Below are 27,361 nucleotides of genomic sequence, written 5' to 3' on the forward strand. Positions count from 1 at the left end.
TGTAGTTCTTGCATGTTTTGTACAAGAACTATCTTTAGCTGTATAAAACATAAATACTTAAACACAATACTTGGTAGTTTCTTATTTCCGAGGTAATGATGTAAACATGTGTTGAGTTATCCTGAGATATGAGAACTCTGGTCACTGAGGCTGGCAATGTGGACAGTTTTAGTATTTATATCCATAGGGTTTGAATGATTGTAACATCTGTATTGTGATGGTGCATGAAGATATGCTGTGTAGTTAGTTGGTCGCGCAGATTCCCTAAGTAGAAATCTCTGTATTTTGACCAGCGGTTTTTACAATTTACAATTTAATTTCTTTCAAAGTTGCAAGTATTGATTAAAGCCAGGTTGGAAGAAAAATTAGTAACCTCCCTCTCTGTTTTGTTAACTGCACTTACCAATTATAAATTGTAAAAGTAAGTTAAAAGTGAAAATTTTAAGATATCCTGGACTAGTAAAAAGGTCTAATAGGTACAAATTTGTTATTTGTGTATCTTTGTGTTTTACATTCTAGCGTAAGTGCATTTTAATGACTACAATCTTCTATCGTATTGTGACATTAAAAGTTCAGATTTGTAGATATTATGTTTTGAACATATTACAAACAGGTTAGTAGGCGCAAACTTCGTTTTTGTGAGTTTATGTGTCTTTTGTTGTGTTATAGTCTAGCATGCGGGTGCAGAGGTCAACCTGTCAAATACATCTATTTGTATTGTAATGGGATTAGCACCAAGCTTTTCATTTCATCAAACATAGCAACCTTCCAAACCCCATTTGCTCAGAAAGAAGCTACAATCCTTTTGTGATTGGCAGCAATAAAATTTTATACTTCGATACTTGGTACAGTAATGGTACCTTCAAGGCTGATTGGCAAGCAGGCTTCGTGTACATTTACATGTAAACATTTCCCATCATCCTCTATTATGATACCTTCCTAGAGCAAATCGTATTCCTGGAAACCACTTTCCTAGGACTGGTCTCATTTTCATGCCATTTTGTATAATGTGAGATCTGCAGGATTGTTTGAAATACGTTCTCGCCAAATATCTTTCATGAGTGATCACTACAGGTGAAATTCAAGGGACTGTTATCATCTGTGAAATTATCATTTTGCACTCACAAAATTGTGGTTGTGTACATTTATATCAGGTGCAATGTGTATTTTATTTTTAACGCCCAACAGATATGAATCATGCCACCCATTCAATTTTGTCAACACACATTCCAACAAAAAAGCTTCCGATGAGTGGCCTTGGGCTTGGTGATGATGACAAACAGAGATTGAGTGAGTCATCACTAAAAATGAAGATGTTTCCATGATACTTACAAGCAAAGGCATTCAATCGTGCACATTTACATATTATAAGTACAGTTGAATAAATAACAAGACAGTCGGGAGTTTGTAAATTCTCTATATCATTCACTAGATTATATTCTTTAATCAATACTGAAAACTTTAACAAACTCCTATTTTGAATAACATTCTTGCAGTGGTTAAAAGTGTATCAGAAATCAGGATACATTAGTCAAGGAGGGTTTAATTTATGTAATGTATTTGTATCAGGTAGTGAAGTGGCTTTAGAATGCTATATTACTTACATACAAACAAACCATCAATATCAATGTATGCATTGCTGGCTGTACTTTGTTAATATTTGTATTTTTAAATATTTAAATAATGACATTGATATGGTACATGTACACCGTAATGTTCAAAGAACATTTTCTTCTTACAAATGGTCTTGGACCACCTTTTGTGAAAGAATTAATATGATACTGTAGTTTGCATATGCACTGAATTACATAGTGTCAACTAAATCTGATGTAGTTGAACTATCAGCATAATTCCCTAGAAATACCACACTTCCCAAACATCTTTAGGAGTGTTTGTTTCAGCGTATTTTAGCTTTCTAAAATTACATCACTGTGCCAGTAGCATCACCACCTGACCTCACTTGTCTATCAATGCCCAGACACTGAGGAATGTGTACAACACACATAAATACATACTAACATGAGTTTGAGATGACCATGAGCATTGTTTATGATTCCAACACGTGTGTCATGCAAATTCATTATCTACAGCTGTGTTATTAGAAGTATTTTCCTCATTTTTGATGTGTGTAGCCTCATCTTCAAGGAGTTGACTAATCTTGTGCCTGTCTCCTAAAATTCATACCTTTTAAATGTCTTCTTTACAGGATATCTTGCAACAGCTGATAGTGATGACTTTACCGAATATACTGTCCATATCGAGAGATCCAGATAGTGAAGTAAGCCTGAGGGAGCTCCATAAGCTGTTGCTTTTAATGCTGGGCTGTGCCGTTCAATGTGAGAGGAAAGAAATCTTTATTGAAAAGATAAAACAACTGGACATTGATGTACAGCATGCTATTGTTGGTCACATACAAGAGGTACGAACAACCCACCCACTTTTTGTGTGTCCAAAGGTCGTAATTTACAGACTTGTAAATGTAACTTGTAACTTGACAGAGGCTCAAGTCACTTCCTGACAAATACATGAAAGAATCCACAGGCAATTTTAGGATCTTTGGGGTTTACAGACAAATATCCAGTCTCACAAAAGTCATGGACTTCCCCTAATAAATGTGAATGTGAAGTGTTATACATTCAGGTGCAGCCAACGGAGGTATTCATCGAAAAAGCTGTTCCAGGAGCAAGTTTTGAGGGCAGGGGAAATTTTATTTTTGCTCGGGCAGGGGACATGTTTTTAAGTGACAGGGGAGCAAATTTTAGTTGTTTTTGTAGGGCAGGGCAGATATCGGTTGATTGTCCTGGGGACAGGGCTTGGCGAAAAACGAGGAGAGGGGAAGCTACTTTTAAAACGGGGACGGGGGAAGTTGAGCCATGGTGTTTCCGGGGATGGGGACACAGGGCAAGTACTTATAACTTTTTATGTCTGCAGGGGAAATGGAATGACAAAATTTTGAGGGGAATTTTTTCAAGGGCAGGGGAAATCGGCAAGTTTTTTTCGCCACAGGGCAGGGGAGCTTCAAAACTTCACAGTGGGGAGGGGAAACAGGCAAAAATAAGTGGGGAGTGGGTAAAAATGAAGTTTGAGTGCGGGAGGGTAGGTCGAAAAATTTTAGTGGGAGGGCAAATTATGAACAGCTAATTAATTACCCTCTTGACTTAAAATTAGTCACTTCACATTACTTGTCATACACAATATATCTTATCATAGTAAGGACCCCTTTAAAAGTGCATTGTTCGTTGGCTGCACCTGTACATTGTATGCAGTGCCTTGCCATTTGTTACTTCAAGTGTTGAACATGCAAGTATCCGATGACTTGCTTTTCAGAGAAGACTCAATGTTAACTCATAGCTTCCATATATATTTGTCACAAGCCCATTCTCTACACATCTTGTGTATGGGTTTACTGAATGTGACAAATGGGTTAAAGCCAACTGTCATGGCCACCACTAAAATCTACATGTCTCCTACCATAGCATTCAAACAATTGAACATTCAGTTTCCTTCAGGAGAGCTCCATTTGTTTTCATGGAAGTTAGCTGATCGTCTATAGAGAGGAATATTTTTGATAAGGATCAATGGTGTAAATGATATGTTAGATTTATATCACCTGTTACCTACATCATGGATCTTCCATGCCGATTAAGATTCAAAAAGGCATGAAAATAACTGACATGTCCAGAGGAGGTTATATGGAGGACAGTTTTTATATGTACACCCAAAGGAGTCTTTCTGTTTGTGTCTGTATTCTGCTGAACAAAGCCAGTATTTGAACATATACCAAGTTGCCAGGTAGTGTTGGTATTATTTGAACTGTTTCGACTGTTGCAACTTGACCTGTATCACAGTACTGTAGTCAAGGATAGTTCAGATAGTGGCTTTGTTTTGCAACGTATCTGTCACAGATAGTCCTGTCATTAGCATTCTTTTGCAACAGCTCAATCAAAGATGGATGAACTGTAAATATTGAACTAAGACTGGTAATGTGGGGGAGTAAACTTATAAATGCACGGAGCAATGAACAAACAGAATTGTACAGTTTGCATATTGGATTTTGCCAATTGTTTTGCTGTACAATTTGATTTTCTTGAGGTAGAGTAATTTAGATGCTAAAACAAGTAGAGAGTAAAGGTCTTGATATTCCAAGATATCACATCCCCTGACATTTGAAATCAAGCCAAATTTATTCCAGATTTTTCTGGGGGTCTGCTTATTGAGGTTCTCTCAGGTCATGCAAAATGGCATCTCAAAAATTAATTTTTCAAACGAAGGGAGCCGTTATGATAACACATGACAACATGTGCAGGACTTATCAGTATGTGTCAGTTTGTATTCACAAGCAGTACATCAGTCCCCTCTGCAATTATTCTGTTTTGAGACCCTTGAGACCTGCTGATTATCAAGCAGTAAGATATAGATATTGGAGACTAAAAGGGGCCTTACGTTCTTTCATGTCTTTGGAGACATTGCTTCCATTTCATCTCTTCCTGTGACCCTTTCTCACCTGTCTAGGGTTTGGCAGGATGCATGGCTTTGCATACCAATGACTGAGTTGATTAACAACACGCCTTTGCAATTTGTTCCTTGGAGACTGGGCCTAGTTGTGGCAATTTTCTTGTGTGTGATTTCCCATTGATTTCAAGAGGGTATTAAACTGTCAATCAAGCTTGTGTGAAAATGATGCCCATTGAAAATTGCTTTTTATGTATTATGAATAACCCACACATGAATAATGCATGGTATAAATTTTCAGTAATGAAGTATCTTGTGGTTGCAGCTGCATCACTCTGATATTTGCCACATTGAGCTTTTTATCCATGCTGCTTTTATAGCACTTTCAAATGCAACTACGCGATAAGAATTTAAAGGAAAAAAAGAATGCTAAAAGCAGTGTGCATCTAATGGGCTTGTGCACTCCTGAAATTAAATTCAGTCACTCGTTTGTGAACCATTTTAGCTCCTCTTTTCTCGTTATTGGTAATCATCAAATCCATGACGGTCTGCTGTTGCCTAGAAGCCATTGCTTTCCTCCTCCTCTCAGATTTTTGCAGCATATTTAAATAGGAAAAATTTAGTAGCATTTCATGTGGTGGTTTGGGTCATTAGAGAATGCCAGTACCGATTTATTAAAATTGTGATAAAGTTACTTTGTAAAATATTATTTTATAAATCACCGAAATGTCGAATTGTGTCTACTGTTGTACTTTGTGCGTACAGAAACCCTTTTCTAATTAATTAAGGTTTGCAACAATAGAAATGTTTTCTCTCAAGAAAATCTTGTGAGAGTACTGTTTTTCAGATTGCTTTCAATGATTTGGAGTGAACCAATTAATATTCGTTCAAATTTATACAAAATCTGGAGAAATTAGGGAATATTTCTGTTGATTTTAGTGTAAAATTGTTGTTAACATATGGCATGAAATATTGTTCTTGTTAAAGATTAACTAGATCAGTAATTCAAACAGCAAAAGGTGCCACACAGTTTTGAAAATTTCATCATTTATTCTGATAATTTATTGTCAGATTTGCTGTAATGTCTGTAGTCCTCTGTAGATTTCTATACAAGTTACCTATTTAGATTTTTTAAAAATATTTACGTAGCTTGTCTTGAACAGCAAAGCTTTAGCAGCCTTTTGCCCTTCCTAGTATTAGACATTTTCATGGGTAGAGTGGTATAAAATTGACAACACAAGGGCAGAAGTGGGTGAATATGTCATTAATAAGTACCCAACCTAAATTCTAATTTTGTTGAACTGCTGTCGCAGATCAACCCTTATGTCTCTCTTAATCTGTGTTTATGGTTTAATTTATGATTTTTGTCTTTCAGATAACGGACAATACAGGCAATGTGTTTTGTATGCAGTGGAGCGAATTGACAGAGATTCCAGTGGAACAGTTAGATGCACTCTCAAGGAATATGTTTGAACACCTTAAAAGGGTTGTCAAGGAAAGGGATGACTATGCTGAGGTAATAAATTCCATATAACCAGTGTCAACATTGGCTAGTCTCAAATGGCCCATACCCAAAAAAACAAACCCATTAGAAATAATATTACTTGAAAGTAATGCTTCTTGTAGAAGGGGAAAACTGAAATATTTGTCATTTTTTTCAGTATCACAGAGCTCCAAAATATTTATTTCTTTGTGTATTAGATCAGGTTTAATAGTGTTTTATAGTTATTGATTTATTGAAAAGCAGATTATATTTGTATAAGATATTACGTCATCAAAGTCGACAATGAAGAATCTGAATTTATTAGAGCATTCAACCTCCAAAAAAACCCAAAACTTAAAAAACAAAACAAATAAAACCAAATATAAACAAATAAATACTTAAAGTTTTTTACTGCAAAATTCAGGATATCATGCTCCTGCTTCTCACCAAATAGACTGTCATACCTGTAATCAGTGACACGTTAAAATGTCATAGGGGACCCCAAGTAATGGTAAATGGAGTCATCAAGTTTTGGATGGGAAAGATTAGACAGACCGTTTGCTGTAGATTCATTTATTTATCAATACTGCAGTAGATATGACATTATTAAACTGCTGTCAGGTGTAATGTGTAATTAGGGCGCTGCCATGTCACCAGTATTACAGCATCATAACAGGTGCAGAAATCATACAGTGGAGCTGGAACATCAGCAATTTGTTTATAAGACAAACTTAATATTAAAGCTAGTCTTTGTCTAGGTCACAGGTTTGATAAACAAATCTGGCTAAATTACAACTTCTTTAATGTGTTCTCCTGTGAAAAGCTTCACTAACATGTGACTTTGTTCCTAATCGTCCAGTTCCTCCTAAATCATTGTAAAAGTGCATTTGAATATGAAATCAGTCTTCAACAGAAAGCAGTAGATCACACTTTCAATTCACATGAAAATGTTATGTGATTTCAAAGGCATTACCGGTATGTTGAAAGTGAATCACAAGTGATTGACAGTCACTACAGATTTGCCTGCCTCCATCATAAACAATCATATAACGATAAAGAAATACACAATAGCTGTCTCTCTTGCATGAGTTGTTTTCTGTATCTTTTGATTATCTAATATGTGCTTCTTGATAAAAGAAAAAGAAACAGTATGTGCTGACATTGTATTGCAAAGCATGTCAGTGTCCAGACATGAATTTATCTTTTTGGAACAAGTGGTACACATCTTGTCACATACAGACAGACTGTCTCAGCCCAATTACTTGTGGAGTTCAGTAAATTTGTAGGCATAAGGTCTTCTAAATGATTCAACCATTGGAGTTGACCAAAATTCTGTAATTGTGCAGTTTTGATTAACTGTGCTTTTTTGCTGATAGCCTAGACTTCAAATTATAAAATAAGTTTGCACCAGTCATGTGTGAGCTTTCAGAATTAGAGCGACAAGTCAGAGTTCAAAAGTCTCTGTACTTCAACAAAACAAAACTATGGCTGAACAATGGCTATTGTATCACACAAACACCACAACTTTCAATCAAAGATACCTATAGCAGCTATCAAAAGTTATAGCTGTGATCCCATGATCAAAATCAAAGATAGCTGACAGCTCCAGCTCCCAGGGAAGCATGTATAATGTATTATTTAAGATATGTGTGTGCAAGCCAGAGGGCCATTAATTGTATTTCCTACCTTTGCACAAAAGCTCTGCACTGTAAAATAAAAAATGCCAATCAGACAAAAGTATGTCAAACTTCATAAGGTGTTTTGTTTGTGCATTAACCCTTTTCCTGCCAAGTCCATATTTCACCACCATGTCAAGAATATTAAAATTAATGAAACACAACATATTCCATATGGTGTATTGTAACATAATACTGTACATTTGAAGGCTGTTGAAAACATAATACTGTGAAGTTGATTTTTTTTGGACAAAAGATGCTATAACATACCAAGCCAAGTGGGTGAAAATACGTCATGTTTTGGCTCAATACCGCTTTTTACTGACTTGGCTGATGGGGAAGTGATACAGTTATTACTGTCTGGCAGGAAAAGGGTTAAAGTTGACACCAGGCAAAGGCATTTCGTTTGGTCTCTGAGAACATGTGTCATTGAGAAAGTATATAACAGCTAGAACAATAGTGCAACCACATTGCCGGAACACAACAATCCCCATCTCATTAATACTGACCCTCAGCTGTCCAATTTAACTACGCCCTTACACAACTTTGTCAAAAAGATCATAAAATTCAAATCTATTCTTATTTTACTGGATTGTTGAACTCTGGCTGTGATTGGTTGCAAAGTGGGGTGTCTTCTGGACTCAACTGGTCACCATCAAAATGCTTGCTAGTTTTGTGTCATCATTTATTCCACTTGAAATGGCAAAAAATTTTGATATGGACAGTTTTCTCATTTATCAACGTTTTATGTAATTGTTTTGCCTGAAAGTCAGCTCAACACGCACTGCCAAATCAGTAAACAGTCAGATAAATATCTGTTGCGTTGGTCGTATTCATGAAACACCAGAAGCAGGTGTAGGTCATATTTCTGTCACAGCTGAAACCTAATAATCTAGTAAATGTTTATTGAGAGCAGCCTTGTGCAGTGCCATCCAGGTCTGTTGTATAATTGTGTAGTAAATGAAATGAAAAGTGACCCATGCGGGACTCGAACCCACATCCCCCGAATACATTTTGGATGCTCTACCAACAACCTTTTAGCCAAAACTCACTATACATGCACATGAAATGAAGAGCCCCATCTAATTGACAGGACTGACAACAGTAATTCCGACTGATCCATTAGCTCAGTTAGTAGAGCATCCGAAATGTATAGGGGGATGTGGGTTCAAGTCCTGCATAGGTCACTTTTCATTTCATTTACTACAGAATAAATAAAATTTGTATAGTGAGGTGAGTCACAATTTCAAACCCGTATAATTTCATCCAATGTGAAGTTGTTTGCCATTTATTAGTGTTCTGAAATGCATTTGGAAAGACATATTAAACTGTAGGAATTGTATTTGTCATCTGATACCAAATGTTTGAGATTTTCAGGAAGTATAGAATTACACCACTGTTTAAAAAATGGCTGAATTGGATTTTTCTGTGTTAATTATAGCACAGCATTGCCAATAGACATTTGTCATTTAGCTGTTAGTCACAAGCTATTCATAGTATTGCATGTTTAATATATTTGTTTTTCTGCTTGAAATGTCTCAGAGCAATAGTTCTTGGAAGAAATGTTAATATGTGTAAACATAAAATGCATGTAGGCCTCAGTGTTCTGTGTTTATCACATACCACAGTTGTATTGATATTATCTGATTCTGTGATGCAGAATTAGAAAATTGCAGGCATTTCAAGGTATGCCCTGAATGTTGTATAGTAAGACACACCCCTCAGCCGTCATGCTTAACTACCTGGAGCCAGGAGGCCGGTTCCTCGACATACTATGTACCTTGCTGATAAATTGATCCCAGTTGTCTCATACACATATATCAAGGCAGATTACCCTGGCTGCCTTTTCCAAATTATGGTCAGAAAGTCATCATGTGCATATCAAATGGTCTTAACATACATGTACTCTGTAGCGTTGATATCCTCTTGATAAATGTCAATTGAATTTGCCCACCAATTTATATACGTTTAAATTTGATGGCATGTGGGTCACAAAGCTGTCAAAAGGATGTAATAAAAAATGAGGAAATTGCCATTACCTCTCCATTAAAATGCTGAAAATACAAGCTAGAAGGAGATGTACATAAATCTAACTGTACAGCTTTTTATTGTAAATAAAAGAAATACTTTATTCCCTGTAAATTATGATGAAATTTTACTCAACTGAATAAATTTGTAGCTTTTGTCCTTATAACATGAAAAATAATGCAACTAAAGCTTTAGTGCATTTCCCCCATAATTCCTTGCGATGATCATCCTTTGAAACTTAAATTAAATATGTAATGTTTCTTTCGTGATGAAAGCACAGATTAACTAATGAACAATTCAACAATCTCAATTAGAATTGAATGTGAGAAAAGAGTGAAATGAGGACAGATGTACATGATTTAATTTTAATAGGAAGAGTTAGTAGTGGCCAAACAACCTTTGATCGAGAAGCAGACCTGAATATCTATTGATTCATGCACCAATTTACTATCGCGTAACAGTAAACCGATATTGTTTTCAACCTCAATTTTAATGTCCAAATATTTTGTAAGAGTCTCGTTCAATTAAAATCCTATAATGCATTTTATTACTCAATCGATTGAATGTATTACCGTTACTAACTAAAAATGGAGATGATTACTTAATAGATTTCATTTCTTCTATCTGTAACATAATACAGTAATTATTACTGATATCCATATCATCTTATACCCTGGGTAATATGCAATTTATTACAAAAGATTCTTACATGAAATTTACAGGTGATAAGTGAACTAAGCCAAGAGAAGGAGTATTTACATGCACAGGTAGATGTGAACAGACTACCCATCTCACCACCGGCAACCCCCGACAAGGACAAGCAACACCACATCAATGTGGAACTAGCAGACACCAAGGCCAAACTGAGAAGGATGAGACAGGAACTGGAGGAAAAAACTGAAAATATGCTAGAGTTAAAGGAAGAGTTGGAACAAGTCAATATAGACCTTCAGAAACTTAGGCAAGAGGTATGGAACATTCAGAAGGCAGTTCAAGGGAAAAGTGTAGACATCCCAATGCTATTGTTGTACCTACAGAAATCTCTGCATCCTTCCAGGAAATCTGACCTCTTGATTGCAGTTTGTTTGTACTATTGATCACATGATTCAGCTGTGTAACAAAGATAATTGCTGTGAAATACGTCAGTGCTTTATGTAAGGCAATGTCATGCAACTTGAAAAATGATAGAAGGTTATCTATTGGGATCAATGTTTCTTTTATTCTGTTTGCCGTAGCCACATGTCGAACTCTATAAGGACTGACCAACAAATGCAGACTTGGCTAAGTTTACTAGCTTGGCGGAAATTTTGCAAGTAATTTAATAAAGACTGATGTCCCATGTATCTCGAGTGAAGTTATACTGATGGAGCTAATTCTGTAGAAAAGCAAACAAATCTGAATATCATATCTCTTGAATTGTAATGGTATACCCTAGTCAAGATTGCATCATTTTAGTGTTGCTAACCTCAGACTAGCACATTTTATTTGTTTGATGAAAATGATTTGATGAAATGATTTCTTGCCAACATCACCCAAAATATTTCCTCTTGTTTTCTTGTCGATAGAATCTTGATCTAACCCAGAATGCCCGGGCTGCCAGAGCATACAGAGATGAACTGGATGTACTGAAGGAGAAAGCGAGCAAGGTTGACAAATATGAAAGTGAAATCCAAAGGTACAGGGAGAAACTCAACGAAATGGAGTACATCAAAAAGAGAGTTGAGGTAAACCAGTTCTTGAATAGAAAATTATTCAGTAATTTGGTATGTAATATGTTGAATGGGATTATACACTTGGTTGCAACTGACTGCGCATATCACAGCCTCTTGGCAAAGTGTATGATGGATTCCCTCTTCTGAGCCCCATAGACTTCACAGTGTTTCTGATGACTAAAATTGCATGGATAGTTGTCCTAAAAACGGGGCAAAATGAAGGAAATTTTGGTTCCTGGTCTTGACCATTTAGACTAATCATGAGTGATTTTTGTGACGTTTTTGGCCATTGGTAAATGAATTATTTGATAATTTTAAGATGTTTTGCAGAAATATTGGCAATTTTCTTACTCCTGCAGCAGTGTGAATCCTGGCTCTTATGCAAAATGCTAACTTTCCTTGTCCTGAAATTCACACAATTTGCCAGACTTGTTCAGGATTGCACGGTGAGTGAAAAGTACGAAACAAAAACATTGATATCAAAAATAATTTAATAAGTGGACAATCATACATGTACAATGGCTGTGTTCTTCTATGGCTAGGAATTAAGAGAAGATAACCAGCTGATGCATGAAACTAAGAACGTATTGGAAGAGCAATTAGAGGCCTCACTTCGGAAGGTTGAGAGAATGGTACAGTTGGAAATGGAAAATTTGAAGTGCAAACAGCATATATCAGAACTGGAAGAGGTATGTTTAGCATCAGTTGATATAGCCTTCAGTGCTTGAAGGATCGTTAGTTTTCAAATAAAAAAATCATTTCTGTATATTCATCTGTAGATTGCTGTCTCACAGTTTCCCCTTCCAGAGATGTCATTCTTTATTAAATCTCTAATACTCTGTCAGCTCAAAGGGGTTTCCAACATGAAGAAAAATGCAAAAAAAAAAACCAGCAAAAAAACACTTCTTTATGCCAGTAATTAAGGTAAACAGTGAAACGTGAAAGTACTTGGATAAAAGTGGCTTGAAAAGAAATTTTCATGTTATTTTGTATCCAATTGCAAATGAAATTAACCAAATTTATGCATTGTCTTCATTTTGGAGAACTGACATTTCGTACATGCAACTACATCTGCATTGAAAAAGGATATCGCATGTATGTGATATTCAAAACCAAAAGGTTCAGAAAAGTCTTTCTAAAATCTTTGGTGTGAATTTACTGTGGCTACTACCAAGATACACAAATTTCAAAGAGAGTCAGAACAGGGCTCCACACACCTTTCATGACAGTGCTCTCTGTTGACTTTTTGATCAGCCCATAAAAAGTGCTGGCCCCATAATGATTTGCTGTCCTTGTTTTTGGCGAAGTAAATTTTTAAGAGAAAACTTCACAGTTGCATGTATGAATATGTCAGAAGGTGCCCTGTTCCTACTGATAATTTAGACTTCTTTGACTAATCTGATGTGTGGCTTGTCTTTAATAAATGCACCTGTCTTTGTCTAAACCTCCATGGCTTTTTGTCATCTTCTCTGTCAGTCCATATACATGTACACTCGCAAAGGACGCGTCCCAGAAACAGACATCTCTGCATTACAGTGGGTAAGACTAGTCGGTATGCCAATAGTGTGGTCAACATGTGTTTTATGTCCATACGATATTATGGTAATATATTTCTTTTGTCTGCAAGATATCTTTCATTTCTTCATGCTTGCAATGTTTAGTCCATTTCATATCATTCGTAAAATAGTTGCATGTAGCCCCTACACATCTGGCATATCACTCAAAGGAATACTTAGGCCCTCGTTTACAGCATATTTGAAGAGAATGTGTGACATAGAGTGTGCAGCAAATTAAATCCATTTGTAACTTTGATATTATGTCTTGGCATGGACGTAGATAGTAGATGTGAAATTGATTAGTTGTTTGTATGTATGTAAGTACGTGTGTGTGGGCTTGGTGTGCCTTAAATTGTGTCCCCTCTGTTATGACCTGTACTGTATTTTCATGGAATAGAGTGGGTGTGGTGAATAACACTCATCAACAATGGAAGGCTGATAGTATTTAAATATGCAAAGTGCATCCCTACGGCCAAAGGAGAATTCTGGGAATGTTAATTCAGTTTCCTTAATTTTTTGTCTTATATGACTTCATTAAATCACGCATAATGAAATGCATCTTTATAGATGAATGACTTTGTAATCAGATGGACATCAGAGAGGTTGTCTGATTTACACATATCAGTAGAAATATCTTACCCAGTGACTCATCATTTCAATTATCTTACACAAGACAGTTCTCTCAACATATGTTAAACTTGAATATTAGTAGTATATTTCTGAACATTCAGGTCATAAATTTACCACCAGACGGACATTCCTAGAGGTACATTTTGCATAAAATGTAGTTTACCTTTAATCTTATTTCCATTTTAAAGGTCCCTTCAGAAAATAAGGTTGATTCAAAATTTGGTAGCATTAGGGTGTTTTTTCCACCTTTATGGCTTGTATCTGCTGTGCAGCCGTTGGTTTATTCTTTGGCATGGTTCAACAATATCTAGAAAGGCATGCAGCTCTTTTCCTGTTGGACACTGTAATTTGTACGTGGAAATGACCCAACTTGATCTGTGAAATTTCTATTAAAAAGGAGTTCAGCCACTTGAATATTTGAAGGTTATGGTTCAGAGAAATTATGTAAGCTTGATATTCACGTAAGCTGTCATTCTAGCGGTTAAATCTTTACCATTGTGTATCAGTACCACTGTCACACTGTGAACATATTATGAACAAGGAGAATATGTTTTGAAGTCTTTTCCCTAGTGAAATATATCTTTTCACCATCTGCCCATTTGGACATAACCACGTTCTGCTATCTTCATGTCATCATGTGAATGATTCTCACTTCAAAATTATATTATTACAGTTTAGAAACAGTTCTGTATATAGCATCAATGTTTTTTTCATCACATGACATTATCCAGACGAAAAAGTAACAGTTACAGAAAGTAAAACGATTAAGCATTTTGATAGAGAGTGATATATTACAATATAAGTTACCAGCATATGTTTTCTTAATTTGTTTAGAAGTGTGATTAATGTTGGATAAGATGACACCTGACTGTAGAATACAATGTTTGAACTCCCTTTGTGTAATTACAGGAAAGGGAAAGTGACCGTGAACGAATCAGAGAACTGGCGGATGAAAACGCATTCCTAAGGATTGAAAGCAAGGAAAGCATGAACGATTCTGCCAGCTTAGCAAAGGAGCTTGACATAGTGAAGAAACTGACTTCCCCAAGTAAGATGTTGTCACTCTTTTTTACTTTACATATTCTTTGTACAAAGTTTTTGTTTGTTTTTTCTAATTATGTGAAGTCATATAGAGATACAGTAAATTTTGGATGCTAATTCTATTGAAAAATTCAAGTAATTTTTGTTTCAGATTTTTGATCACTGCTGATTACTGTCGTTGTAACTTTGTGATTGTATTACAGGAAACTTGGTTTTGGTTTTGATCTGAATGAGCTATTCTACCTTATTTGAAATAATCATTATGTGTGTCCACTTTGTGTACTCGGATAATTTACAAGAATTAGCAATGAGTCAACTTGAATCAAAATGTGTATGGTCAAGAATGCAAAGCTTTTGTTCAGTGCCAAAACTTCACTCATTTCTATTTCCTTTCGCAGTTGGTCAGTCCCTATCTGCTGAATACTCAGATGCTAATTCAACACAATTGCTGAGGCTAGAGAAGGAAAATCAGCGACTGCAGCATGAATTGGAAACTCTAAGGGATAACACCCTGATGGAAAACAGTTCTAAAATACTGGAGTTGGAAAAAGAGAACCAGAGACTCTCCAAAAAGATTGAGAAGCTGCAGGCAGCTTCCACCAAGGATACCAAGAGTTATGTTGAACTGGAACAAAAGTTTAATGAAATCAGGCGAGATAAGGCACAACTCCAGCTATCTGTGGATTCTCTGTCCAAGACTGTGGAAAGACAGCGGAGAGAGTACGAAGCTGAAACTGAGCAACTCTCACAGACTATTGAAATCTTACGAGAGAGAAATCAGAAGAATGCTGATCAAAGGACACAGGAAATTCAAAAAGAAAACAAGAAATTGCACGAAACATCGAGAGAGGCCACAAATAAACTCTCAAACCTGGAACATGAGCACAGACAATTGTTAAAGAATTATGAGAGATTGAAGGAGAAAGCAGAGCATATTGAAGAAGTAGAGAAGAAAAATGCTGATCTCGAGGAAGAGATTGACAAACAGCAGAAAAATATTGCTACTTTGACTTTAACTTGTGAAAAATTAGAAGTATTGGAACAGGAGAACTCTGACTTGGATGTGGAGAAACGAAAGTTAGAGAAAACCCTTGAAAGCATGAAAATAAGTCATGCTAAAATGGAAGAAGTACAGAGTGAAAATATTACTCTTTTAGCAGAAGTGCAAAAGTTACAGAGGGGATTAGGTACCATGAAGTCACACACGGCCAAACTGAGTCAGATTGAGCAAGAGAAAGATGATCTGGATAGGCAGAACAGACAGCTACAAAAATCACTACATGCATTCCAAGCTAATCAAGAGAAGTATACACAGATGGAGGTGGATAATATGGAGTTGGAAAATGAAAATCAAAGGCTGCAAAAGAGCCTGGAAATAGCTAACAGGAGAGCTGCCGCCCTAGGCAGGGATATCCAAGAGCTTGAAAATGAAAATGACAAACTCTGTAAGGAAATTGAAAACCTTAAAATGTCTTCTAAGAAAATTGAGGAGTTACAGAGAGATAACAAAGACTTGGAAATGGAATATACTAATCTGGATAAAGATTTGAAACAACTTGAAAAGGAAAACAAACGTCTTCGGCAGTCCATTGAGGTGAAAGACACAACAATTGATGATTGCAAGGTGAAAATTACGAACTTGGAAAGAGAAATTAAACGATTACAAAAGTTACTGGAAAAGAACCAGGACTCTAATGAGAGGCTCCGAGAACTGGAAAATGAGAACCGGGATTTGATGCAACACGCAACAACTGATAAGAAGACATTAACAATGCTAAGAGAGGTAAGCAGATGTTAACATTCCATAATAACCAGACCTCTTCAACGGACTACATGTAATTTTGTAATCTTCAGACTGACTGAAAGCAGAGAATTTTCTACCATGGACCAGTTATCACCTGTTAGTGTATTAGAGTGATTGAGTAACAGACCAGTTACCTAGTTCAGTGAAGGTCAAAGTACTCTGCAAAAAGATGACAACCTCCCTTTTCAAATGAAATTTTGCAAAGTAGAAGCTAGTTATTGCTGCTGATATGTACTCTCTGTTGGGAGAATTATGTCGATAGCAGTTGTGAAAATGAAGATGTAAAACTTGTTTTGACGCACAGTTATTTTGTCTGGTAAAGAGAGGTTGACAGCTGTTTCTTCCTTTATCTTCACATAATCCCTAAAATGTGACAGAACCCACACAGAATTATCAGAATAAGAGTCTTTCATAATCTTGTGTCAGCTGTCAAGGAGTGATGTCAAAAAGAAGATAGTGTAATGTACTTTTTGTTTAGTCTGAACTTTTGTCTTGGCCAGCCTTGTGGGAAGAGAGATATCAGCTTGTCTGTGTGACCTGAAGGCACAATGTGATGCAGCATCTTTAAAAGTTAAGGGAAAGCTTTCTTCCAGAAGTGTAAAACGGAACCTTAAGGATAATGATACAAACAAAGATTAGATCCAAATGTTGTGTTGACAAGATGCAGGGAAAACCTAGTGCCAGTACCCGACATATGTAAATAAAAATAATCCGGTTTTGAATGACACATTCTTTTTCTTCACATTTTAATCCTGATGAATAACTATTTAAGAATTAAAAATAGGGTTACTGAGATCATGAATGACATATGTTTAAACATTTTTGATTTTTTTCCCCAGGAATTGGTGAATGAAAAGATCAAAACTCAACAGCTCAGTAATGAGCTGGAAAAACTGTCAACAGAACTTAATAAAATTGGTCTCAATAAAGAAAAGATTTTGCATCAAGAGCTGTCAGAAGATGAAGAGTGAGTCATACTTTTTGCTTAGGCAAATGGAAATATAAAATATTCATCCACTTGTCGCTTTTTGTAATGTTTACGTGAAGTGTAATCTCCAACATTTTAATGGTCTTTTAAAATGTCAGTTGTTATTGTAAAACAACCCAGGATAATCAATGTTTTAAATGTACTGCAGTTTAAATCCAATATGTCTGCACCTGGATTATGTGAATTCAACAGCTTACTGAACTTGGCATTAAAAAGGATTGCTTTCAATCCAAAGCACATTAACAGACACTTCAAGGACAAGATGAAGGATCAGCCAAATTGTAGACAAATTCCCTTATCACATCCAAATTTATAAATAGACAAATTCGCTTATCACATGAAACTGATGAAACCTTGATCCCTGCTTTCTCAATTCCTATGACAGCTTATTTTATGCTAATTATTTCAGTCGCTACAAGGCCCTGGAAAATCGAATGGAAGATGCCTTGAAGAAGAGTTTAGAAGTCAAAGAAGACAAAATAGTGGCCTTGGAGTCAAGGTAGCTGTTCACAGTAGAGCTCCCTCTTTTGATCTCAATGTTAAAATGCCATGATTCTGAAACGCTTCCGTTGGTGTTAGATTTCTACTCATTATCACACGGAATATTTGTTTTATCCTATTTGAATTCTTTGTTTCAGCTTGTAGTTCTTAGAATTGCAAGACAGTCTCTAAGATGTCTCATCATTTCAGGCTATCATACCTTGGGGAAGATGCATTAATTTTGAATGCCTTGAAATTAGTTCAAATTTTCATTGTAGTGTCACCATTGTCTTTCTCAGTGTCAGTCTCTCTGATATAGATTATGGCCATTTTCAACCAAAAATGTTCACTCCAATTGTTTCTTTTTCACGTATGAAAATTTTTTTGTTTTAATTTTTTCATTATAATGGCTGTTTTTTAATTACATTGTAATGCCATTGCAAAGTTGATAGTAGTTATTATGGTGGTACAGAAAACATTGACTTAAAAACGTGCTGACGTGGATAGAAGAGCGAGCCATTCTTGTACAGTAGATATTGAAGTATAGTATGACCTATAGAAAAATCACCGATACTGTCTAACTGTGTTAAAGAAAATGTGTTGTGTGACTTTGTACTAATTTAGTCCATATTCATGTTATTCTAAATAATCTTTATATGGGGGTTATAGTTTCTACATAGCAAATTTAAGATCATTGAACATAAGCCTGCACTGCCTCCAACAAATTCATTTAATTTTATGTGTCAGCTGATGCCCATTGATTGTCTTGACATCATTGAGTCCTAAAAATTACATTTGCAATGACAATAACATAATTCATTTTCTTTTTAATGGGAATACATTTAACTTTTTAAGTTTATGGAAATTCAAAATGAAATTGAAATTCAAAATGGCTGCTTGCCCTGAGCTAATTCTGTACAAGAAAATGAAATTTTTGATTTTCAAAAACCCTAAGATTTGAAAACCTTTATCCCTCCACAAGCTTCAACAGGAGTCCCAACAAGTGGTTAAGCAAACAAGGATTGTAAAATATTTCCCTGAGGCATGCTCTACCTTTCAAATCCTTAAAAGGCAAATCTTCAAAAGACATACACACACATAGTGGTTTTTAGCACATTGACCCTATAGTAAATAAGTGTTTCACAGCACTATGTGTCGATATGATCCTCTATACACCTTGATTTTTTATTTTTGATGATGATTTTGAATGGTGTGACATGAAAAGCAACACAAGAAATTCATCTTGCAGGAGACGTACATAAATTATGATTATTTATTTGAACAGATTGCGGGAATCAATTGGCAGAAACAAGGAATTGAATACAGAATTGAAGACAGTAAAGCGTGAGTATGTAACCCTTCAACAAAGACAGGAAGAAGAGCAAGTCAGCAGTACTACAACAACTCCTCCAAAAATACAGTAAGTATCAGCGATGTCTATGCAAAGGGTTATAAAACATGGTTTACCAAATAGTTAGAAAAAAACACTTTCCTGTAGGAAATATTGAAATTGCATTACATGAATTTGTTAAAAAATTTCTTTTGTGAATTTTTATATGAAAAGGGTATTTTTTGTCATGCAGAATAGATTAAACTTACTCATCCAGGAGGCCTAATAATATGGTTCAGGTCTTGAGAACATGTTGGCGTGAGAGGTATGACCTACACAGAGTTAGTCAACAAATTTCACCATCATCTTATATGTTGTATGTCTTCTGATCACAGGCGTTCTGAAAGTGACAGAATCAGTGCCAAGGAAATATTGAAGATGAAGGACCATCTGATAGAGCTGGAAAGAAACGTAAGTATCTTTATACTTCAGTTTCCATTCCATTTCAGCAGCAGCAACATTAGATAGCATTCCCCCACCTGGTTATCTCTGTCGTGATGGATTGTAAAGAAAGTGGTTGAGATTCAGAAACCCGGAAAGTCCCAATTCTTTGTTTGTTCTAATGACATTCTTTTGGCTGACACAACATAATACTGCTAGAAGATTAAAATATTTTGGCATGAGCAGTCAAAATGAAACCAACTATTTTAACTGAGACAAGCAGTTGGATTGCCAACTGTAATGATTTGGGTGTTAGTCTTATGTTTGACAGATGGTTGCAATTTACAGTGTATTTAACCTTAAGTCTTCCGTCCACCATTTTGAAGTGTCACTTTACTGGCTCCAACAACTTTCTAAATTTAAATCTTTCAGAATGCCTCCCTGCAGACAGAAACCAACAGTCTGAAGACTCAAAATGAAAACCTACAAGGTCAGGTCAACAGTCTGCAATCCCAGAACACGTCCCTGCAATCCCAAGTGGCAACACTGCAGGCGCAGAATTCAAATCAGCAGTCTCTTTATGCTAACATGCAGGTTGAAAACTCCACTCTGAACTCTGAGATTTCTACACTGAAGTCTGAAATTGTTTCTCTGAAAATGGAAAATGCAAACCTTCAGAAGGAAGTTGCAAAGCTGAGGGCAAAATTGGAGGAGTTTGAAGGACGACATGATACACTGATAAGTGATCAGGAACAGCTTCAAGAGCTCCACGAAGCTCTTACAAAAGATTATGAATCACTGATCTCAGAACATGGATCATTGAAATCCAATCATAAGGTAGTGAAATCAGAATTAGATCAACTGAAATCTAAGAAAAATGACATTGAAAAGGAACGGAAGGCCATCAAGCTCGAGAAAGAAATCCTGAAAGCAGAGAAACAGTCGAAACCAGACAATAATTCATCTGTCCAGATGGAATATAACAGCCTGAAACAGATGCATGAGAGGTTAAACAGAGAGTACAAAGATATGGAAGAAGAGTACCGAAATCAGAAATCAGAAAACAGGTACTGTAAAATGAAATTAAAGTGAAAAATTTCCATTCTTCCAATCTCTGATTTATGTCTATGACTCAAACAGACTGCAAGGGATAGTTTTTGCATCAAGTGTTGTTAGAGGAATGTTGAAGTGCAGTTGTTGAGCTGCTTGCCATAAGTTTGTATTGAATCACACCAGCTGATTTATGTCTGCAAATTACAAGTACCCTGGTCACTGACAATTGATAAATGTTGCACATTAACAAACTGTTACTCTGTTGAATAGCCAATTAAATTGTTCCTAATTTGGCCATTTGTCAAAGTTCATAGTCATCCATCAAAACGTTACATTTTCTGACCAAGTATTAAAATTGGCCATTGGCATGATCTCACATATCAGCATTTTTGATTGAATATAGCATTCAAGGTTCCACATTTTGCCATGAGAAAAATGTATATTTCTATTTGACTATGAGTTGCAATGGTGTTTCAGGACAGCATTAAATCGATGGCCCAGTGCAAGATGGGCGTATCCCCGGTGTTAAAGCACAGGAGACATGCCCCTCTTGCACTGGGCCATCGATTTGTGCTTGTCTGTTTCAGAGTATTTAATCAAGCTTGTGTATTCATGCAAACAAAATTACCAAGACCTATAAGTCATGAAGGGCAATGGTGATGAAATGGCCATTTGTAAAGCAAGGCATACATAATCCATCCAGTCTTTGCTGCCTTAGTTGGTCTAATGTTCTCTGTGAAATTCTCTGTGACAGCAACCCATGATACAAAGTTACTATGTAGCAGTGAAAATTTGCTTGAACTTTGTCGTGTTGCTGTTTATGGTCATGATATTGAGTGTGATAGTACAGAGTCACTAAACTGACTGATAACCGTGTAACAAGAAGATTATAATTACACCAAAGAGATACTGTCCTTATTCAACCTTGAACTCAAACCAACGAATTGAAAGTTTATACTTGTCAAATGTCATTTATAATGTTACAAAATTGTCACCAGATCTACAAAAAAATTAACACCTGCCAATTAATTGCCTGTGCATTTGCTATACTTTCTAGACAACTAAGCCTTGAGAAGGCGTCTCTACAGGGAGAGGTTGCTGATTACAAGGAGCAGGTGCAACAGCTTGATGTCGAAGTTGCCAAAATGATAAACAGGTGTGAGGTGAGTGTCAAGAAAATGTTTCTTTTCAAATCCCTTTGCTTATTGCCACCCTGCAATCCCCAGTTTACGTCCTTTTTTGTCAGTGTAAATGATAATCTGAGCACAGATCAGGAGTATGCAGTACTGATGTAAGTTAATAGCACGATGGAAAACAGTAACATTTATAACCTGTGTTTGTGCTTTGACATTGGTATTTATACAGCTTTTTGAATAGAAAGAAATTGCATTACAACATGGCTGTAAAATAGGAATATTTAACAAAGATAGATGGACTATGTCCATACAGGGGTTATATATTCTTAAAATTTATTGCACATTAAGCAAACAAGCAGTAAATTGAAACATTCCATTTGAGGTATGGTTAATAAGTTCATTCATGCATGTTACCATATGCGTATTCTTTTTCAATTGGCTCGTCTTTGGGAGGTACAAGTTGAACAGTGTAACCCTTGACCTCCAGATTCTACATCTCGGCAAGCTCGTCCTCAAAAAAAAAGTACTGCAAAACAAAACAAATCACAACCTTGACCATATGATTTCTCATGGCTTTTTTATGACCACCTCCATGTCATATTCCTACCTAATTAGACTCTTCAACAACTGAATGTTAACTTGGAGGAGGAGAATAAACACTTGATGGACCAGGTGAGCAGGCTACTGGACAAGAATACAGAACTCCATGCGTACACCATTGAAAGTAAAGAACAGCACTTTGAAGAGGAAAAGCAATTCTTGTAAGCACACACACACTATTTACTTTTCCAGTGATTGACTATGGAGAGAGTTGCATCTGGAATACATAAGTGGATACTACAGGATATCCTACTGCAGTGAAAATATTTCATGCTGTCCATGCTTTGATAATTTTTCTTATTTCTTTGTTTAAGTGTAAATTACTGTGGTTATTGTTATTGTCGCAGTAACATCAAGGAAAAGATGATTAAATATCTATGACAATGAATTAATGTGTTCAATAATTCATCCTCACTGTTGCCTGAAAAAATTTTCATCCTAGATATGTGGAATTTGGATTCTGCATGCATCAGTGGTATTCAACAGAGACCTCGTTAGATCAGAACAAAGTCAAGCTGCTGCTCAAACAGACTGTACAATGTTTGTCAGTATTTCTTCTAACAAGCAACATTTTTTAGGGCTGTGAGTCAATTTAGGACTTCCTGAAGTTATTTGCTTCAACTTTGTACCAACGAATATTAAACATTGAGATTTTTCTTGCATCAAATATAGCCTAAGTTCATCAGTGGACATGCCATATTGTCTTGCGGTGTGCACTTATGCTTCATATATGTTGAACCTGATTTCTTTAATGACTAGTGACAAGATTAATGATCTAAGAAGACAAAAGGAGAAGCTTGAAGAGAAGATTATGGATCAGTATAAAATCTACTCACCGCCCAGAAGGTACACACGTCCACAAAACCTTGTTTACCACTAAATCCCTCACAGAATACAAATTTAAGCATTTAAAATAAAAGAAACAGTAAAACATCAATCGACAGCCAGCATTTACATATGCCACATTCACCATCTCAGTACATGCCAAGGCTTCTGGGGGCAAAATGGATTGCTTGAACCATTCGCTCATGTTTATCGATAGGGGACGTAACTAAATAAACACAACTGGATACATTCATGCAGAACAGCCATACAGAATGTCTAATTTGGGATAATGTGCTGACATGTACACACTCAATGCACAAGTACCGTGGTGCTTGATCTTTTGCGACTTTCACCTTGCTTTGTTTAACCTTTCTTTCATTCCATTATCTCATGCTACCCATGGATAGCACTCACAGCAAGCTTATGTAAGTCTAAACTCTTTGGGTCATACTGTCATAAAATCCTTTCCCAGCTGAATGTCAATTTTAAACACTAACCTCATGGGTTTTCAAGTGCAAATCAATGAGGGTAGTCTGTTCTGATTAGCAAATAAAAATTGCCGTCAATTTGTATTTCTCACTATGTGGAAGTGTTTCACATTGGCAGTCACAGTTCTGTTATTAAATGAAAAGGTATTCGTTTCTGTACTACTATATTTAACAGCACATAATTTGTAACTTCTTAGCTCTGTGTTCACATATATAAAACATTAATCATATTTATTAATTTCTTTCAGGCAATCTAGAGGTTTCAGACTCCCATTCATGAAGAAACTGAAGGTGAGCAAATAAGTGTATCGATTTTAAATATTTTTAAAAGTTTTGACAGGTACACGTATGAAGGTTTGATGCATAAATGGAGTGACATTAATAAATGGGGATTTCAGTACTATTTGAAACTACCGTAAAATTCCCAATTGAGGCCGCACCTCTAATTGAAGCCGCACCTGACTTTGAAACATTGTCTTGGCTCATTGTTTGCCCATTTGGGGTTTTTGAATTGTACCATAATAGAAGCCGCACCCCTTCTCTGAGCCCATCATGAAACAATGCATGCTGAAATTCACACCAGCTGGCTTGCAATGCGTCATTGACTTGTGCTAATGATTGACAGGTGTCTTTCTTACAGAAAAAATACACAATAAAAAGTTCCTTTTTAACACTTCTACCATTGTGCATTTTGTCAATGATAGTAACAAAAGTACAAACAATGCCCCATGTATCGGTACGTTCGTGTGTGTGTTTGAACACGGCCGAAGTTTTTGTCAGTGGTGTAAACACCGCCATAGTCAATACCTGATGCAACAATTTTGAAGCAACGGTGTTTGTGTACAAGTTAAAATAGTTGAGAGATTGAGATACCATGTTTCAAATACGTAGTTTTCATTCAATACCCACGTACCCTTACCGATGCCTGACGTACAACAACAGTCCCCACCTGACCTGCATCCACAGTACAGTATAGGCATGGCAGTTCATTATGGCAATATGATGTTGAATGACCATGGTGGGTGCGTATAAGCTTGTACACGTTCCGTTTTTGATCATGAGAAAATAAAATTTGACCGCAAAGTAGTTCACAAAAACATGCCAGTAAAGTTACCAAAGGTCATTCACTTGCCTTTATTGCACTATTCGAGTACGAGCCACCGGTTCGGCAACACAAGACGGCTGTAAATCAAGGGGACCCATCTGCAGTGGACGCTTAATTTATGCTAATTTATGCACGATTTTTTTTCAACACCATTTGATCTTCTATTGCTTTCAAATCGACTTACACGTCCAAAGAAATTGATTGTACAATCTCTGAATACAGAAGTGACATTTTGTGAAATTTCAGCGTCCAAAAACCCTTGAAACCACTTGAAACAAAGACATCATGCCCGCTGCTGATCAACATGGCCGACCTTAGTGAGACTATTCTATTTAGAGGACGGGGGTGACCAGGGTCAGAGAATCAAGAAAGTGCTGGAAAAACGTGTCATTTTCCTTATGATGCTGTCAAGGGAACTCCAGTTTCCCATTGTTTTAACATCTTTTAATAGTTTCCTTATTATCTAAAAGGAATTTTACCAAGTTTAACGACCAAATACACTCTCCTAACGTTTCTATATTGGAGTTACACTAGGGTAGGGACTTTTTATGCGGGTAATTTATTCACGCAGAATTCATTGGTACTAATTTGCATAACAATAGCGATTGCCCCTGCAATGCTTGGTGAGCATTGAGAAAAATATCGAAACACAGGAAATGTACGTAATTGAAGCCGCACCATGACTTCAGTGCGTGGTCCCAGGGGTCCCTCAAAAATGTTTCTAATACAAGCCGCGGCTTCAATTGGGAATTTTACGGTATATGTGGTACTGAATTGTATCTCTCTTTTCTCATTGAAATGTGTTCTAAAGGGGTATAGTTACAGGGGCATGTATCATCTCTGTTCTGTTTTTAGCTCACATTTGGTATATGTATATATCAAAGAGCTTATATGGCGAGTCGGTGGCATATGTATATAAGTATGTGCGGATGTATGTCCGTCCACATCGCAGCACCTACCATCCTAGTATTTGGTGTACAGGTAAACCCATGTGTGGAGATGTGAATTTGTGAAAATGAACATGTCAGTGTCAAAAATATGCAAATGAGGTAAAAAAAGGGAAAATCCAGCAAATTGCTGAAATTCTGTAACCACCAGCCAGATTTGGTTGAAACAGGTTCTTTATGGTGACTTTAGTTAGATTTGTTCAAATTCTAGTGAAATTTTTTAGGTTGTATTTTTTGGGCAATTTTTCCAGTTTTTGGTAAAAAAATCATTTTCTCTGAAACTGCTCGTCCCATTGCTTTGAAACTTAGTATGCATGATCCTAGGGTTGACATCTGTTAGATATGTCCAAATTGTGGTGAAATTTTCATATTTGTATTTTTGGAGCAATTTTTCCCATTTTTGGTCAAAAACTCATTTAATCCCAAAGTTCTCGTTGGATTGCTTTGAAAATATATATTCTTGATCCAAGGGTTGACTTGTGTCAGATTTGTAATTATTGTGGTGAAATTTTCATAGTTTATTTTGGGGGGCAATTTTTTGCATTTTTGGTCAAAAAATCATTTCCTCTGAATTAACTACTCTGATTGCTTTGAAACTTGTTATGCATGTACCTATAGGCAACCTTAGTTAAGTGTCTTCAAATTGTGGTGAAATTTTCATCTTTGTGTTTTTTGGGCAATTTTTTTTCCACTTTGGATCAAAAAATAATTTTCTCTGAAATCGTCATCTGATTGCTTTGAAACTTGGTGTGCATGTTCCCAGGTGGAAATTTAGTAAGTATACTCACTCTGGCCTGCCACATGGAACCAAATGTGAGCCAAGTGTCATTGGCACTATGTTTTATATTACCGTTTGTATATTTATATATATTATATGATATGATAAACTAATGACAGGTCACACCAAGTTTATAACCTAAAAATGCTGGTGATTCAAATTTCATCGTTATAGTTCATGATTGTGTTATCTCTGTTGAGTGTATCTCTGCAGAATACAACCATCAAAAAATCTTGATATCACAATGAATTGCAGTTGATTGCATAGCTTTATCTGTTAGTCGCTAGCATGCCATTGACTAGAGGAACCTTTAAAACAAAGAGTTCTAACACTTAATATTATATCGTGCTGCCCGAACTTAAAAAAATCCAGTTTAACCAGAAAAGTGATGATATTTGTGCCTTGAACTAATCTATTAAATAATTGTCACTGCACAAATATATTCTAAATTGCTTCCCAACTGTGACAAATTAGATGTTGTATTGGCTTTTGCATCAGTGTATAAATCATTGTAGTTTAATAGGTTAGCAAATTAATGGGTCTCTTCTTTGTAACACCTCGTCAATTTAGCATGCTGGTGTTTACAGGAAAGAATTAGTTTAGTTTGAGTTGATTACTCACCAAGCTACAAACTAATTGTAATTGATTCAACAATGGAACACTCTGGCATCCTGAATGGAAAGTTGGATGACAATCTTTTGGGATCTTCTTAGACAGGCTATTTGGACATCAGGAGTAATTTCTTATTTAGCTGTGCAGGTCTTAGCTGCAGTGTCGTACATGTAAGTCCCCCTTCACTGAAATGGTA

The 27,361-nt window shown here is 36.1% G+C and overlaps 1 protein-coding gene across 19 annotated transcripts in view; it reads left to right on the forward strand.

Annotated features, from left to right (window-relative positions):
• The window catches only part of LOC139149979 (girdin-like), a 52,567-nt gene that overhangs the window by 17,005 nt on the left and 8,201 nt on the right, over positions 1 to 27,361 (forward strand). For 8 of the 19 annotated variants that reach the window (XM_070722078.1, XM_070722081.1, XM_070722083.1 and 5 more), the window contains exons 4-21: positions 2,207 to 2,419; positions 5,828 to 5,968; positions 10,362 to 10,607; positions 11,205 to 11,363; positions 11,894 to 12,040; positions 14,447 to 14,585; positions 14,977 to 16,361; positions 17,222 to 17,349; positions 17,780 to 17,869; positions 19,136 to 19,270; positions 19,576 to 19,651; positions 20,054 to 20,688; positions 21,732 to 21,837; positions 22,426 to 22,571; positions 23,170 to 23,256; positions 23,643 to 23,660; positions 23,972 to 24,014; positions 27,267 to 27,335. In XM_070722078.1, the coding sequence (XP_070578179.1) occupies positions 2,207 to 2,419; positions 5,828 to 5,968; positions 10,362 to 10,607; positions 11,205 to 11,363; positions 11,894 to 12,040; positions 14,447 to 14,585; positions 14,977 to 16,361; positions 17,222 to 17,349; positions 17,780 to 17,869; positions 19,136 to 19,270; positions 19,576 to 19,651; positions 20,054 to 20,688; positions 21,732 to 21,837; positions 22,426 to 22,571; positions 23,170 to 23,256; positions 23,643 to 23,660; positions 23,972 to 24,014; positions 27,267 to 27,335 (3,963 nt within the window). Of the gene's footprint in view, positions 1 to 2,206; positions 2,420 to 5,827; positions 5,969 to 10,361; positions 10,608 to 11,204; positions 11,364 to 11,893; positions 12,041 to 12,821; positions 12,891 to 14,446; positions 14,586 to 14,976; positions 16,362 to 17,221; positions 17,350 to 17,779; positions 17,870 to 19,135; positions 19,271 to 19,575; positions 19,652 to 20,053; positions 20,689 to 21,731; positions 21,838 to 22,425; positions 22,572 to 23,169; positions 23,257 to 23,642; positions 23,661 to 23,971; positions 24,015 to 27,266; positions 27,336 to 27,361 lie in introns of those variants that run through there. The other 11 variants (XM_070722087.1, XM_070722092.1, XM_070722094.1 and 8 more) reach the window with 4 other exon arrangements.

This window comes from Ptychodera flava, chromosome 14 (genome assembly GCF_041260155.1).
Source record: "Ptychodera flava strain L36383 chromosome 14, AS_Pfla_20210202, whole genome shotgun sequence".
Lineage (NCBI taxonomy): Eukaryota > Metazoa > Hemichordata > Enteropneusta > Ptychoderidae > Ptychodera > Ptychodera flava.